Below are 17202 nucleotides of genomic sequence, written 5' to 3'. Positions count from 1 at the left end.
GGGGAGCTTGCCAGGTGCCCTTGGCCTGGATTGGCCGCTGTCGTGGATGGGATGCTGGGCTCGATGGACCCTTGGTCTTTTCCCAGTATGGCATTACTTATGTACTTATGTTCTCAACTAAAAAGAAAGAAGACATTTCTGGAAGTTTTTTTTCTCCCATCCTGTTATATTAATGCCTGTATTGACTACTTAAACAAGGATGCTTAAACCTAGGCAATCCCTTTCTTTTTTTCCCATCTCATATCTTTACTCCACCCCTCTGCAATTTATTAAATTAAGATCTTTCTTGTTTGAAAAAAAAATAGCTACATTACTTTTTTAATTGGGTGAAATAATGCAAGCAATGTAGCTTTTTTAAAGTTTATATGAAATGGAACAGTGTTTCATGTTTTCTTTATTTTAAAAATATAGTAACAGCAGACTGCTGGAAAAGCTGTCAAAAAGTAGTTTATTGCCTTATGGTGGGAGAATAGTGCAAAGAATTTTGGCAGTTTGACCAGATTCTTTTTTCTTTCACAGCAGAACCTCTATAGGAATCCATAAGTAAATAAAAGTGTACAGTAAGTTTTATAATAGAAAATACAGAAAGAATGTTACTGAAATTATAGTGCCACCCTGTGGTTTTATAGTTAAACTATATGCTGCCAAGCAGGAGTAACATGTGAAGGGCAATGCTATAATCTAAGCACCTGCTTTTACCAGCCCCTTGCATGTGTAAATGTCTAGACTATTAACACCTATCCTCCTCATTCTATAAAGATTGCCTAAAATTGTGGCTGTAAATTTAGGCGTGGTCCCAATTTGTGCACACAATTTAATAGAATAGGGAGCCAATTACCACTGGATTCTATATATCGCGCCGAGGTTTATGCACAGGAATCAAAGCATATTCCATAACAGTGCATATAACTTAATTAGTTAACAAGTTAATCAGCACTGCTAATTGAACGTTAAGCAATTACCAGCACTGCTAATTGAATGTTAAGAAATTATCAGCACTAATTGGCATTAATTAGAATTTTAATGCACTACCCACTATGCATATTCTTCAAAGTGGTGCATGTAAATTCGAATGTGTGCTGCCGAAAAAGGGGATATAGAATTGGCAGATCATGGGCATTTCAGAAAATTATGCACAGGATTATAGAATACACTTGCTCTGCAACTAAGTTAGGTGCTGGTATTTATACCAAGTTTTACTTGGTGTAAATGGCCGTGCCTAGAGTTAGGTACTTATATATTGTGTCTGCTCCCACAATCCCTCTGTTCTTAAGTCCAAGCATTAATTTCAATAATTTTTATCTCTTAGTGTCCTCAGTTGTGCACATTACTAAGATTACTAAATGGCAATGGTTCCTGCACACCTCTCTTCATCGGTACACTTTACCCACCCTTTTTACTTATTTAGCACTATTCTTCACTTTTATATTTTTATATTTTTATAATTTTAATTGTCAATACTCATCTTTGGAAAATACATCAACCCCTGAGCTTGATGTATTTTCCAAAGATGAGTATTGACAATTTACAACTGTTTCCAACAGTGGCCAATCCGGGTCACAAGTACCTGACAGAAACCCAAATGGTAGCAACATTCCGTGCTGCCAATCCCAGGGCAAGCAATGGTTTCCCCATGTCTGTCTCAATAGCAGACTATGGACTTTTCCTCCAGGAATTTGTCCAAACCTTTTTAAACCCAGATACACTAACCGCTGTTATTGCATACTCCGGCAAAGAGTTCCAGAACTTAACTACTCATTGAGTGAAAAAGATGTTCCTCCTGTTTGTTTTAAAAGTGCTTTCATGTAACTCTCTTTGCAAATAATTGAGTCATCTATGCACTAAAATATATGTTTATAGCAGGGCTTTTTTTGAGGGGGTATTTTCCATTGTCTGCTAAAATTGACCCATGGTCCCCAAGTTTTAATGAAAGAGGTCAGGCCCTACACACCAATTTTGCCTTGTCATAGATTCTGTAACTGGTTGCAGGGGGCCTGGCTATTGTGGGGTGGGTCCCTCAGTGATCACCGCACCCCTGAAGGGTGGACTGGCATTTGAGTAGCGGCACCTTTTACGCTAGAAAAAATTCACTGGTTTATAGCCACTAGGTAGGCTGACATAGGGGTCCTTTTACTATGCTGCGGGAAAAATGGCCCTGTGGTAGCAGCGGGGCAGTTTTTCCTGTCCACCAGGGCCCTTTTTACTGCAGCAGCTAAAATGATCCCCCCAAAAATGAGCACACGGTAAGATAGCCCTTACCACATGGCCGTGAGGCAGAGAGCACTTAACGTCACCCATCAAGGTGGCTGTAAGGTCTCTTGCGGTAACCCGGTGGTAACCGGGCAGTGAGCAGTGATGCCCGATTATTGCTGGATTAGCACTGTGCTACAGAAAAGTTTTTCTCCAGAGCACCGGAAATGGTGCACACTACAGCCAGAACTGCTGGCGGCGGCTTAGTTGGGCCAGCAGTAGTTCCGGATTAGCAAACAGTAAGCCCGTGTTAAAGACCCCCATAATTTATAATCATAGAGTAACCCCCACTATAATGTGCTTAAAGAGTGAACTGTGCAAATCAAATTACTAATAAAAAGTGATGAACTTTCATGGCTCTGTTGGAGAGAGAGCAGCATTCAATATGCCCCATCCCCTAAAGCAGTGCTCCATGAAAATCGTTGGGTTGGGCTTTGGGGACTTGTTGGTTTGCTACAGAAATTAATTTCTACTGGAGAGAAGCCAAGTGTAGAGATAATTGCTTTTTTCTTTTTAGTAAAAGACTTTATGTATTGGATCACTGTACTTTATCCTTTTGGCCTTTCCCACTTCTGAAAAACCACCATACACATGTAAATGGCAGTGCTTACAGGTGTAAATTGCTGAGTTTCCTCCAGTGTCTACATTCCATTTAAAATGGGACTCCACCTTTTTTTTTTTTTGAGATGTGCTTACCAGAACTGCTCACAGTACTTAAGGTACAACTGCAGCATGGCATGATATAGAGGCATTGTGTTATTCTTTGTTTTATTCTCTATTCCTTTCCTAATAATTCCTAACTGATCCTGCATTCTGAACAGAAGATTTGAAGGTATTGTCCTCCTCGATCCCCTTCCTGGATGTGACTTCTAGCATGAATCCTCACATCATGTGGCTCTAATTTGGGTTATTCTTCCCTACATGCATCAGTTTGCACTTATCGACATTAGGGGAAGTAATTATTAAGGTATGATAAAAGACAGGCTTTTACCATAGCTAAATTTCCCATGGAAATGACAAGGATATTTCAGAGAATATTGGCAATATCTGCCTGTGGCATGTCTTATGGAGAGGAGCAAATAGTGGACGGTGTGTATGGGCAGACTGGATGGATCATTTGGCCTTTATCTGCCATCATGTTTATCTCTTTCTATCAGTAATAGTGGGATATATTTTTAAAAGTTTAGTTGACATCTACATATACAGATTGATTGTATATACATGGATTTTCAATCACTAAAATAATGCTCATATTTTCATAATACGCACAAATTTGGCTGTGTAAAAGTGTAGGCATCAAGGATCCTAGATCAGATGAAATTAAATTGTTATGTCCAGAGATTACCCTAGGGAATTGGATACTCTGTCCCAAGAAAGAAGTACATATTTTGGAGTTATGATTTGTTTCCTTTCTTACTTTTCAGAAGGAAATTGGTGTTACAGTTCAATCTTGCTTTTTCCATGAATTGAATATTTATAATTCTTGTCCTTATTTGGGATTTAGAGTCACCCAAATAAGGACATGAATTTACTCTCATGATTACCCATGTGTTGATCACTACATGACTGGATTACTGTAATATTTCATATAGTCTTCCTAAGGTGGATTTGCAGCACCTTCAGTGGGTTCAAGCATAGCAGTATGGAATAAAAATCCTGGGGCCATATTAAGCTGGTCCTTATGGCCTTGTACTGGCTTCCTGTTTTCCAACACATTGAATTTAAACTATTTTGGATTTTAAACATAATTCAGGGAGAAACCCATAAATATTTATGCACTTGTGTGAAGGGTTATGTTCCTGGGTGGGTAGCCTTCCCAGCAAGTCCACAAAAACAATCCAGAGGTAGGATCAAAAGCAGTCAAACTTTTATTGACGCATCAAACTTGGAGAAAGACTCGACATGGAACCCTGTTTCAGCGTACAATGCCTGCCTCAAGATTCATAAAACTTTCAGAATGCTGTTTCAACAGACACCATCATAAACTCTGAGTGTTGCACTCTAGGCAAAATCTGAAGATTTTATATGTGAACCATCAACAGATAGTTTGAAATGGAAAGGGATGGGACTTGATATACCACCTTTCTGTGTTGGCAAAGTGGTTTACATATTATATACAGGTACTTATTTTGTACCTGGGGCAATGGAACTCTGGAATTTGTTGCCAGAGAATGTGGTAAAGGCAGTTAGCTTAGCGGAGTTTAAAAAAGGTCTGGATGGATTCGTAAAGGAAAAGTCCATAGACCATTATTAAATTGATTTTGGGAAAATCCACTGTTTATTTCTGGGATAAGCATCATAAAATGCATTGAACTTTTTCAGATCTTGCCAGGTATTTGTGACCTGGATTGGCCACTGTTGGAAACAGGATGCTGGGCTTGATGGACCTTTGGTGTGTCCTAGTGTGGCAATACTTATGTACTAATTAAGGGGCCCTTTTACTAAGGTGCATAGGCACCTACACGTGTCCAACTTGTGTCAATTTGGAACTACCGCCTGGCTACCGCATGCCCCGGGCGGTAATTCTATTTTTTTTTTACATGCGTTCGATACGTGTGGCAGAAAATATTTTTTATTTTCTACCATGTGGCGCTAAGAAGGCGGTAGTTGGCAGTGTATGCACGCTGACAATTACTGCCCGATTAATGCTTGAGACCTTACTGGTAAGTCAATGGGTGGCGGTAAGGTCTCAGGCCCAAAATGAACGCATGCCAATTTTTATTTTGACGCATGTCCATTTTCGGTCAAAAAGAAAGGCCTTTTTTGCAGGTGTGCTGAAAAATGGACTTGCGCTCATCCAATACATGTACCTACAACAGCGCAGGCCATTTTTCGCACACCTTAGTAAAAGGACCCCTAAGTGACTTGCCCAGAGTCACAAGGAGCTGCAGTGTGAAAAACATTCTAAAAGTTTTATGACTCCTCAGGCAGGCATTGTATGCCAAAACAGAATTCCTTGTTGTTTTCCTTCAATTTTGATTCTTCAGTAAATGTTGGACAGGGCCTTGCCTAGGGTCTCTGGTGCCCCCCTGCAGACTATCAGTTGGCGCCCCCCCCCCCCCCCCCCCCCCCCGTGTGGCACAAGATGGCAAGGCTTACAAGCCTTTCTTGCGAAATACTTGATCGCAAATAATTTTTTATGATTTTTAACCATGAAAATGATCGCTCACCACTTGCCACACTGACAGGAATTATCAGCAATATTCTTAGAAAACAAATTGCTATACATTGCAAAATAAGATAGCAGATGTAAATTCTCAAAGTGGACATATTCTGCTGCTCTCTATCTGTTCTTTTAACTACGTTTCCAGGGCTTCCTTTCCATTTATTTCTTTACTTTCATCCTTTCTTCTTCATTTCTTGCCCTACATCCATAAGTAAAAGCTGTGTCCTCCTCTGTGGAATTGACTGGAGGAGGTATAACGTGGATCCAGCTTTTGCCTATTTTCTCTATCCATGTGCAGTTTTTCTTCTCTCTTCCCTTTCCCTCATCTCCATCCATGTGCAGTTTTTCTCCTCTCTTCCATTTCCCTCATCTCTATCCATGTGCATCTCCTTTTTTCTTTCCTCACCTCCATCCATGTCCAGCACTTTTCCACTCTCATCCCCTCCAACCATGTTCAGCATTTCTCCTCTCTCGCCCCTCCCCTGTATCCATATAAAGCAATAATTCTCTCTCCCCTCTCCTTCATCCAAGACCAGCATTTCTCCTCTCTCCCCGCCAACTCCTCCATCCATCCATGTCCAGAGAATCTCTCTTCCCTGCCCTCTCCTCTCTCCCCTGAACCACATAAAAGCCAGAAACTGTGCAATCTCTGCAGCACTGTTTCAGGCTTGGGCAGACCCAAGTGGGCCTTACAGTCATTCCCTTCTGTCATTCTCCATATCTCTCTTACCCAGACTAAGCAGTATATCATCTTTAACTACCAATAGGGTGAGCAAATGCCTTTCTGCCAGGTCATAAAGAACAGAAGCCAGCGCTGGATTCTTTTTTAAGTTCTTTCTCAAAGGTACTTTCTGCACAGACATAAAAAGGTTAATAAATAAAAACCAACAAAATCCATAACCTAAAAACAAATACAAAAAAAGCACTGACTCTAAAGTTTAGCAATTTCATTAAAGCAAAATGTATTTTCACATATCACAAACTCTTCCTATCCAAGCAGAATGTTTTATATTTATTTATTTATTGCATTTGTATCCCACATTTTCCCACCTCTTTGCAGGCTCAATGTGGCTTACAATACATCATGAATGGTGGAGATATATAAGAAATAAACATTTAGTAATTACACACAAAAAAAGCAATCAGATTTTCACTTACCAGCTCTTCACAGCTAAACTTCCTCTTTGAACCTGCTGTTTGAACCATCAGCCAATGAAATGGCTTTTAGCTGTAGGTATCTCAGGTTACCTGATAAGATAATTATGCACACATCATTGCAGTCATGCCCTCCTCTCAGTGTACATGCTCAAAAAAAAACCCAAAAAACTTTGAACCACTTACAGATTTTAACAAACAATTACACTATTTATTTTTTATTTCTCCCCAGTCTCACTTGCACACCTCCCTCCAAACCTGTTCTCTTTAATTTGAATGTTGTTCACTTCAAGCTCACCCCGAATAAGAAGTTGTTCCCACACCAAAGACATATATAGCACTGGTTGTATTCTTTTAAGCAACTTCAGCAGAGGTGTCTGCCTTAGTTAGTACTGCTGGGCTGCCTTCACTTTCTTCCGCAGAGAGGGAAGGGCAGGGGAGAGAGGAGAATCACAACTTCAAGTAAATGATTTTGCAAGTGAACGGAGCGGCGCCTTCCAGAGGTCGGCACCACCATGCAGTGCTTACCCCGCTTACCGTGTTGGCACGGCCCTGATGTTGGACTGCTTTTGATCCTACTTCTGGATTGTTTCTGTGGATCTACTGGGAAGGCTACTCATCCATCTCTAATTTTGGTTTTCTTAATTTTTTATCTCTATATGGGGTTGTTCCTTTATTTTGTGATTGTTATATTCCTGGGCACCAGCTTCATTCCACAATCAAATGTTCTTATGGAACATCCTCCTACTAAATGCAAAGATGCTTCTTAATTGTGCTACTTTTTGGAAGAAATGTAACGTGTAGTTATTTGAATTTGCTTTAAATGATAATTTTGAGGAATATTGCTATGTTTATTATTATGATTGTAATATGTTATAAAATTGTTCTGAACTGCTTTGTAGACTAATGGACTGGAGGACTAGCCTAATGTTTAGTGCAGTGGCCTGAGAACCTGGGGAACCAGGTTCAATTCCCACTGCAGCTCCTTGTGACTCTGGGCAAGTCACTGAACTCTCCATTGTCCCAAGTACAAAATAAGTACCTGCATATATTGCTTTGATTGTAACCACAGAAAGGCAGTATATCAAATCCATCCCCTCTCCAATGGGACAAACAATATATAAGATTGAAATATGCATATACATCTTATTTATTATCCTATATAATAATTTGCACTTCCAACCTTCCATGTCTGGCTGCCTGGGTTCGTAACATCTCCTGACATCAACCAGCCTCTAGCGTTCCATTCCCCCTCACTGTCCCACCCTCGTGTCAAAACGTAATGACGTCAGAGGGCGGAAGAGTGAGAGGGAAGGGAACGCTGGAGGTGAGCTGAGATCAGGAGGGATGTTACAAATGGAACGGAAGCCAGTGCCAGCCAGCCAGAGAATGTTCAGGTACAAATCGAGGGGAGGAGAGAATTGTGGGACATCGAGGGGAGAGCAGGGCAGGGCAGAGGAGAATTGATGGATGGGTTGGGAGGACAGTAGAGGGAGAGAATCACGGGACACGGATGGGAGGGCAGAGAAGAAGAGAATCACTGGACATGGAGGGGAGGGAAGAATCGCTGGATATGAGGGGAGGGCAGGGGAGAGAGAAAAATAAAGCTTACATGACAGCCTTCCTAGGGCCCTGTTTCATTGTTGAGGATACGGGCATGGTTCCACTAGTTTATTTATATCACACAGTTTCAAAAGTTGCATGTATAGATGGGATGCTTTAATGCATCTACTTTTACAGCATTCTGTATCTCCTAGATAAACACGCATAGTATTTAGCTATATAAAATCAGAGCTTTAAAATTCAGTTTATGTTGATAGCTTGCATACTACACACACAACCTGAGTTTTAAACTTATTACAGTGGGATTTCTGTCAGCTATCCAGCACATGGCCAACTCAGCCATTCATCTACTTTTGGTCCTTAAATTAGTGCCCATTCTTAGCTGGAGTATAAAGATGGCTGAGGAAGGCAATGGCAGACCACCTCACTAATAGTCTGCTAAGAAACTGTTATGCAACATAAGTTGATTGTGACTTGGTATGTGCACACATGCAGGGAAATTTGTCTTGACCTGGATGTCTCAACTGAAATCTGAGCTACCCCTCCGAAATATGCTTTCATATGTATGAGAGAGGAGGTAAGGCTGTGAATAAAGGTCAGGTAGAATTTTGAGAAGGGCAGCAGATATGGCTTGTATGTTGTAGACAGGTATTTGTGATCATTCCAATGCTGTAGACAGGTATTTGTGATCATTCCAACTTCTACTTTCCCCCCCCCCCCCCCCCCACACACCCAAACTATAGGGTTCATTTTCAAAGTACTTAGACTTACAAAGCTCCATAGGTTATTATGAAACTTTGTAAGTCTAAGGCCCTGATGATCAAATCCTCTGTGCTGTTCTGAACAGTACTGGAAAATTAGTTCTGGAACAGCACGGGGGATTAAAGCCCTCATGATCAAACCTAATAGCATGCAAATGTATGCATGCTATTAGTTTTGATCATCGGAAGACTTCTGCAGGAGGATTGTGCCTGGGCATGCACCCAAGGCACAATCCTCCCACAGACCGGTCAAGCAGGAGGTTCCCCTGCCCCCACATGCTCTAACCACCTCCAAACAAGTTTCCCTGATGGCACACAGACCTTCTCCCCCCCAACCCCCCCAGTACATGGACACAAGGGGGCTGGAGTTCCAGTGGATCTCTAGCCCCCTCCCCAACACCAAAAGACTGGCCCTTGTGGCCCAGTGGACATCCCTACCCCTACCTTCCCTGGTGGCTTAGTGCCCCCAACCCCCCCTGTACCTTTAGAATGGAGGAGAGAGTAGCACTTCCTGCTCCTGAGGCGCCTCCTTCTAAATGACGGCGCCCTGCCCAGTGCATCCTGGGATGCAGTAGGTGGGACTTCAATACCATATGAGGAAGTTTAAATGCGTTCTGCAGTATTCCCTGGCATGGGTGCTGTTTCCCACACCAGACCCCTCTGATCATATGTGCACTGGTAAATGCAGGCTCTTGTCTGGTGCTAGTGACCTGTAGCGTCCGCATTTACCTTTGATCATTGGGGCCTAAGTGCTTTGTGCTTTGAAAATATGCCTCTATATCACCAGAACATTTCATTTTACAAAAGTTGTCATTTCCCTTTATCTATTTGTCTTACAGAGGGTAAAATGAATTTCAGGGGTTCTTGTACTAAGCTGCGGTAGGGTTACCGTGCGGGTAGCGTGTGCCAAATCGGCCCTACCGCTAGGGTAGCGCGGGAGCCCGGTGGTAGTTCTGAAGTTGGCACAGGCAGTTTCCAGCGGTAGAAAATAATTTTCTATTTTCTCCCACAGGGGGTGTTCCCGGCAGTAATTGGCAACACAGCCACATTGCCGCACGCTGCCCGGTTACCACATGAGTAGCACGTGAGCCCTTACCAATTACTAAATAGGTGCCGATAAGGGTTCAGGCAGTAAATAGTTGTGTGTTAATTTTAACATTAGCATACAGCCATTTACTGCCCCATTTTAAAAAAGGCCTTTTTCTCAGCACGATAAAATGTGGTCCAGCGCGTGACAATTTCATTTGCCAAAACTAGCAGAGGCCACTTTTTACTGCAGCTTAATAAAAGGGCCCCCTAAATGATTTAACCCTTAACTTGTATGATCTGAAGAGAGAGAGAGAGAGAGAATCAACAAAATGGAACAAATGAGAAAATGTGCAACCAAATAACAGCTAAACAAATAGTGGAAACTCTTCTGGTACTATGATTATTAAACACCAACAACTGAAACAGATGTACAGTCTAAGTTACATATCAGCTTCTATTTATTATTCATTCTTTTAATTTACAATGTAGTTAATGAGCTTAGAAAAAGCAATCTGTATTAGTTCGCAAATATTTATGTTTACATATTATTCCCACTCCTCATTACAATTCAAACCAGTACATATGTCTCATTAAAATTCAGAGGATTTAATGGTAAATTCACACTAAAACTTTATGATCACATAAACTTAGAGTTAATAAAAATACCACACTAGCATAATGGTTTCTTGCTTGTAGGACTGATGTAACAGGACTGCATGTTTACAGGTATTTAGAAAAATGTATAAAATTGATAAATATACTTAAACAATAAAGTCCCAACTATCATTGTCTTGACAGCACAGTATATCCTGATCATTAAAGAAAAGAGGAGTAAAGATAAAACTTCTAGTAATGGGGAAAAAGGTGAAAGAAGATTAAGAATATCATTTTGCATTATTTTAAAACTAATTTGAGGAAGTTCCATGCAAAATGAAGGAGCTTGCTGCAAAAGCAAATCTATAGTGGGTCACCAGTCAATACTCATGTCTATAAAATATGTGAGACTTTATCCCAGTTATCATCTTTAAAGTAGACTTTTGTTAATTCCCTGCTTGGCTTTTGGCTGTGCTTGTCCAGGCTGTCAGCCCTTTGCCTGTATCTATGCTTTTAGCTTGCATTTTTGTCTTAAGATCTGAACGGTTCAGTTTGAACTTATTTTTAAGCACCTTTATTTATTTAATGAATTTATGGTTCTTCAAACGTAGAGCCTCATGCTGAGATGCTCCTTCAGACTCACTAAGACCACTGGAAGTAACACTGCAGTACTGCTGCTATCGAAGGCTGATCTCTAGCAGTAATATTATAGTAGTACTGCTAGAGATCTCAGTGGCTATTTTGAGCCTGGAGGATCATTGTAGCAGGAGTTAATGGAGGGGAAGAAGGGTCTGCCATGGGAGGGACTTCCTATTAGGGTTTGGGGCCATGGGAAGAGGTTCTATTTGGGGGGGGCAGAGAGGGTTCTGCCTTAAGGGTTGTAACATCAGAGTAAGAATATCTGATGCTGTGTCATTAATGGGGGTTGCTATTGGGGGTGCTATGGTTGGGGGTATTTCTCTCAGAGGGGAGAGAGTGGGGGATGACCCTGGGGGCTGGAGGATGCTACGAGGAAGGTATCTAGAGCAAAGGAGCGGAATGGGGGTTAGTCACATAGGGGCAACTATGGTACTGGATGGGAATGGAGGTGATCATGTGAACTGTGGACTGTTGGATTTGGAGGGGGCCCAGATTAGGGATTTACAGCTGTCCCTACTACAGCAGACATTTAGATGTGTCTCAGAGCTGGTGTAAATTCCAACATCTATTTTTTTCCACTGCAGATATGGATTCCCTTTTCTCTCTCTCTCTCTCTCTCTCTCTCTCTCTCTCTCTCTCTCTCTCCCCCCCCCCCCCCCCCACACACACACACCCCCTTGCCATTTAGATGTACTGAGCTTTCCGTTTTTTGAATTGACATTTAAATAGCTGGACCTCTCCAGACATTTAAAAGCTCTCATTTACAAGTGGGAGTGCTTCTGAAATAGCCACCATAGTAAACAAGCATAACTGTAACATAGAGCAAAACTCCATAGACCAAATCACAACACTTCAACCAAGGCGTATAAATGTAAACACTGTTAAAATAACTGTGCATTTTCTGATTTGTCAGAGTACTTCTCTTCATCTCAACCTGCTTTTGTTTCCTTTTACACATGCAGCCCCATTTTAGGAACAATGTAGAAGTCAGATTTGAGGACATCCATGTTAGAACACCTGAAGTTTCATTAGTATTTTAGAACAGAAGTTGGTGCTCTAAAATACAGGAAAAATGGATGTTTATGTGCCAAGTGCATGAGGCATAAACATGCATTTTAGGGAAAAAAATGTTGACATTTTCTACGGGTTGAAAACCAGCACCACGGACTGGACTTAGCACATCCTAATGCGGGACTTTCATTCCTAGTGGGTCCCTAAAAAAAGGACTTTTTTTTTTCCAGTGTTTAGCAACTGAAAAGAAGTTATCTTGGATAATTTCCTTACCTATGAACCTCCGGTCCGAGCAATCATAATAAGTTTTTAGATTACTAAGAAAACGTAGGTGCTTTAGAAACAACTTTGAACCTGACCAATTTAGATTAATTATACAATGATTTTATCCCACCTTGATTATTGTAATAATAATAATATTGTAATATTGTATGGAACCCACCATCTATGGCTTACCTAAGTGTTGAATCTGCATTTTCAGTTGGCCAAAGGAGAACTAATTTGCAATATTAGAACAAGTTGGGCTGCTTAGGTTTCGGGATTTGTTGGATGTGAGGGACCTACTAACGTTCCTGGAACTACAAGAGAAATTTCATATTCCCAGTAAAGATTATTTCAGCTATCTGCAGATTAAGTATTATATTTCACAACAGAGGTGGGTGAAGGAAGATACAGATGACACTGAACACTTTGAGAATCTATGGAAGGGTTTGGGGAGGTTCAGAAGGGCTATTTCAATTCTTTATCACTTCATTCAGGGTAAAGAGTTTCAGAAATATGCTTTTATGGAGTCATGGGAGTAGAATTTAGGTTGTACCCTGAGGGTGGGCAAATGGCGAGTGGTGTGTTTGGAGGTTAAAAAATCATCTCCCTGTGTTTTGTTAAAGGAGAATGCATGTAAGATTCTTACTAGATGGTATTACACCTAAGGACCCCTTAGTGAGGATCTATTTCCCTTTAATACATCCACGCTGTTTCTTCCCCATTAAAGTGTATTTATCTGTATGAACTAAAATTTTGTTCTTAAAAATATTTTCCATTATTTTACCTAGCACAAACTGGTCTGTAGTTACGTGGATCAACCCCAGAGCTCTTTTTTTTACACTATATTGAATACCTTCCTGGCCTCAGACATAATGGCAGATTTGAAATATAGCCTACAGAATACAAGGTGCAGGTCTGCAGTTTTGTATGTGAATAGCATCAGATCCCAATGATTTGTTAACTATTTAGTTTGTCAGTTTTCCATAATACTTCTTAAATGAAAATTATCATTTTATATAATTGTACAATGGTTAAAATCTGTGCAGGACTAGGAAAATAAAATGTACGCTTAACAAACATCTTTCAATCCCAAATCTTACATGGTTTGACCTAAATATATATAATAATTCTCTTCTTTTAAAGATTGTATTTATGCCTCTTGAAATTCTATAAATATTGTGTTATTTTTATTTTCATTGTAGATAGATCTCCTCCTTCCTATGAAAGTGACGGGTATAATTACGCAAGGTGCTAAAGATTTTGGACATGTACAATTTGTAGGTTCCTACAAGCTAGCTTTCAGTAATAATGGGGAACAGTGGATTATATATCAAGATGAAAAACAGAAAAAAGACAAGGTAAGACAATTATGCACTTAATATTTTAGATGTATTTTCAGAAATATAGAAAAAAGACTATAGTAACTAAGTTTATATAGCAAGTTAATGTACAGTGTGTTACTTTTGGAGAATAGTATTCCAGTAAGCTTGTTTCCCAGATGAAATTAGTTTTAATGGTGTAGCTGGGTGGGGCACCAGGGGAGCGGTTGCTCCCCCAAACCAAGTTTTTTTTTTTGTTACATTTGTACCCCATGCTTTCCCACTCATGGCAGGCTCAATGCAGCTTACATGGGGCAATGGAAGGTTAAGTGACTTGCCCAGAGTCACAAGGAGCTGCTTGTGCCTGAAGTGGGATTCAAACTCAGTTCCTCAGGACGCAATCTTTTTTTCAAAGTTCCTCTTAGTCTTCCTTATCAGCGCTTTGCATTTGACTTGACATTCCTTATGCTGTTTCTTATTATTTTCAGTCAGTTCCTTCTTCCATTTTCTGAAGGATTTTCTTTTAGCTCTAATAGCTTTCTTCACCTCACTTTTTAAACACGACGGCTGTCGTTTGGTCTTCCGTCCTCCTTTTTTAATACGCGGAATATATTTGGCCTGGGCTTCCAGGATGGTGTTTTGGAACAGCATCTACACCTGATGTAAATTTTTGACCCTCGCAGCCGCTCCTATAAGTTTTTATTTTCACCGTTCTTCTCATTTTATCATAGTCTCCTTTTTAAGTGCATGCCTTTTCAGCAGTAGCTCAAGACACATTGCATTCAGATATGTTAGGTATTTTCATGTCCCCGGAGGGCTTAAATCTAATTTTATACCTGAGGCAGGGGACGGCTAAGTGGCTTGCCTAAGGTCACAAGGATGCAGCAAGATTTCATTCCTGGCTTCTCTGGTTGTCAGCCCACTGCTCTGATCACTAGGCTACTACTGCACTCCAGTTCAATGTCTTTTTTTTTTTTAATTTGTATTCACAACCTATCTAGCAGTTAATAGGAAGTAACTGGAATTATTTACTTCTGTGTCAACTCTTTATCAAACTACATCTCAGCTATTTCAGTCTCTAAAAAAAACTTCTATTGGGATATTCCAACTTCAAACCAATTGAAGATAACAGTGATGTCAATAGCAGTGATCAAAGGAAACCCATTGTACACTTGGGACTAGATTCAGTATACAGCACCCAAATTTGGGCATCAAAAATAATGCACGCTAACCCCTGAATTTTATATCACTGCACATAACTTAATTGGCTTAATAAGCTAATGAGTGCTGATAACATATTTGTTCTTCTACCGATCCTGGTGATTGCCTCTCGGTACTATGTAAGCCACATTGAGTCTGCAAATGGATGGGAAAATGTGGGATACAAATGTAACAAATAATAATAATAATAATCACTAATTGGCACTAATTAGAATTTAGGTGCACAACTCACTAAGTGTATTCTGTAAGCATTTGTGCCGAACTTCTAATGTGTGGAGGCAAAAGGGGGTGGGGAAATAGGCATACCAAAATTTAGGTAGCCTAGTTATAGAATATGGCCCAGTGCGCCTAAATCTAAGCGCTCAAACATCACACATGCTCAATTTCACTAAAAACGAGCATGTTTGCCGGGCAGGCAAGCAGGGCAGGCAGTGTGGTGGTGAATATTTCTGCAGGAAAGCTTCCGGCAGGGCTTGGGGACCCCCTGCTAGCCCAGGTATGTGAAGTTACAGAAGGGGTCAAGAGTGACGGGGAGACTGGGCAAAATATGCCCACCCCCCTCCCCCCTCACTTTGGCTCATGCCCTCTCCCAGATGAAGTTCTGGCTATGCCTCTGGCTCCAGCGTGGGAAGCTAATGGACAGGGTGCAGTTTTGGTGCTCCAGCTTCCCTTGTGACCTATGCAACCTCACTGGTCGTACAAAACTAGCTGCAGCCCTGATCACTGCTAACAACATAGCTAGACAAAACACCCTTGCTCCACCTCAGCACTATTTGGATAATCTTGGAGTGGTTTAGAAACATTCTGGTTGATATTCAAAATGATTTAACCAACCAGAACCAGGTACTGACCAGTTAAATCACTTATCAGCGGCAGTTAACCAGTTATCGCCACTGAAAATTAGAAGTTAGCGCCTAAATGAAAACTGGGTATTTTGGGGATGTTCCAGGGTTGGAGTCAGCACTTGGACAGTTAAGTGCCAATAGTCAGCACATAACCAACCAGGGTAACCGCATCAATGGAACCACATAAAACGCAGTTCTATCTTTATGTGGCAACCTGTGGCCGGTTAAGTTCCGAATATAGACTTAACCAGCTATGTGTTTGCTGGTGCCACATAAATCAGTTACTTAATTCTGAAGCCCAAACATTGCCCAGCTTTGAATATCCCGGAATAGCCAGCAGCGGTCAACAAAACACTCGCCGCCATAAGCTGAATATTTATCCCATTATCTATATAGTACTGCTGAAAATTCACATCCATACAACTGCTGCCATTAAACGAATAAGTCATTTTGCTTATTCAGCAAAGTGTTTACCTTATGCAGCAGAGGGTAAAGTGACTTGCAGAGGAGTGTCAGCAAAGTTTGAACCCTGCGTCCCCTGTTCTTCCGTCTGCTTCTCTGACAATTAGGCAACACCTCAGCTCCACTCATGTCTGTTATCATTCAGCAAATAATTGTTATTTAAAAATTTAAAATCCTATGTTTACAATGTTCAAAGCAGCGTACAATGATACGTGCATAATTAGTGTGTTTGTATTTGCTTATGTAGTATCTTCTCTTTTTTTAAAATTTGCAGGTGTTTCAGGGCAATTTTGATAACGACACACATCGAAAGAATGTCATCGAGCCTCCGATCTATGCACGGCACATTCGGATCCTCCCGTGGTCATGGTATGGCAGGATCACTATGCGAGCAGAGCTGTTAGGATGTACAGAAGAGGACTGATGAACCATCATCAGTGGTCAAAGCAACTGTCAACATTACTGGAAAAAAAATCTCCATAGGAAAAAAAACTGTGCAAACCTGTAGGAACTGAAGTGGTTTTTCATGGACTAGTGCTCACTTTGGTAGGCCAGTGTTCTTTGCAAGGTGGTGTGGGCCTGCCCTTAAAATACTCCCATTGGAATTTGTCCCTTAAATCAGTTACAGTATTTTTGTCCCCTCTTACGGTGAAATTAACTTCTTGGTTTTCTTCTGAGTTGTTTGCACTGGTTGAAATGTGTTGAAAAAGAAAAGCAGCATCCTTTTTACAAGAGATGGGTGGTAGGGGAAGGTATGACACAGCTCCTTTACAGCTGGCTGGTAACTTGTTTCTCCAATTCATATTGGAATCATACTTGTAAAAAGTGATACTGCAGCTTTAGCAATAAGTTTTCTCTGGGATAACTGCATTATATTAATTATTTCCCTTGTGCCTATCAAAATATTGTCAATATCTGCTATT

At 40.8% G+C, this 17202-nt stretch overlaps 1 protein-coding gene across 1 annotated transcript in view; it reads left to right on the top strand.

Moving 5' to 3' along the window:
- The window catches only part of EDIL3 (EGF like repeats and discoidin domains 3), a 346239-nt gene extending 329447 nt beyond the window's left edge, over window positions 1-16792 (top strand). The window contains exons 8-9 of the mRNA XM_030193358.1: window positions 13635-13790; window positions 16554-16792. Of these exons, the coding sequence (XP_030049218.1) occupies window positions 13635-13790; window positions 16554-16703 (306 nt within the window). The 3' untranslated portion in view covers window positions 16704-16792. The remainder of the gene's footprint in view (window positions 1-13634; window positions 13791-16553) is intronic.
- The last annotated feature ends 410 nt before the right edge of the window (window positions 16793-17202 follow it).

This window comes from Microcaecilia unicolor, chromosome 2, assembly GCF_901765095.1.
Source record: "Microcaecilia unicolor chromosome 2, aMicUni1.1, whole genome shotgun sequence".
NCBI lineage: Eukaryota > Metazoa > Chordata > Amphibia > Gymnophiona > Siphonopidae > Microcaecilia > Microcaecilia unicolor.
The sequence above is the reverse complement of the archived record's forward strand: the minus strand, read 5'-3'. Positions and strand labels throughout refer to the sequence as shown.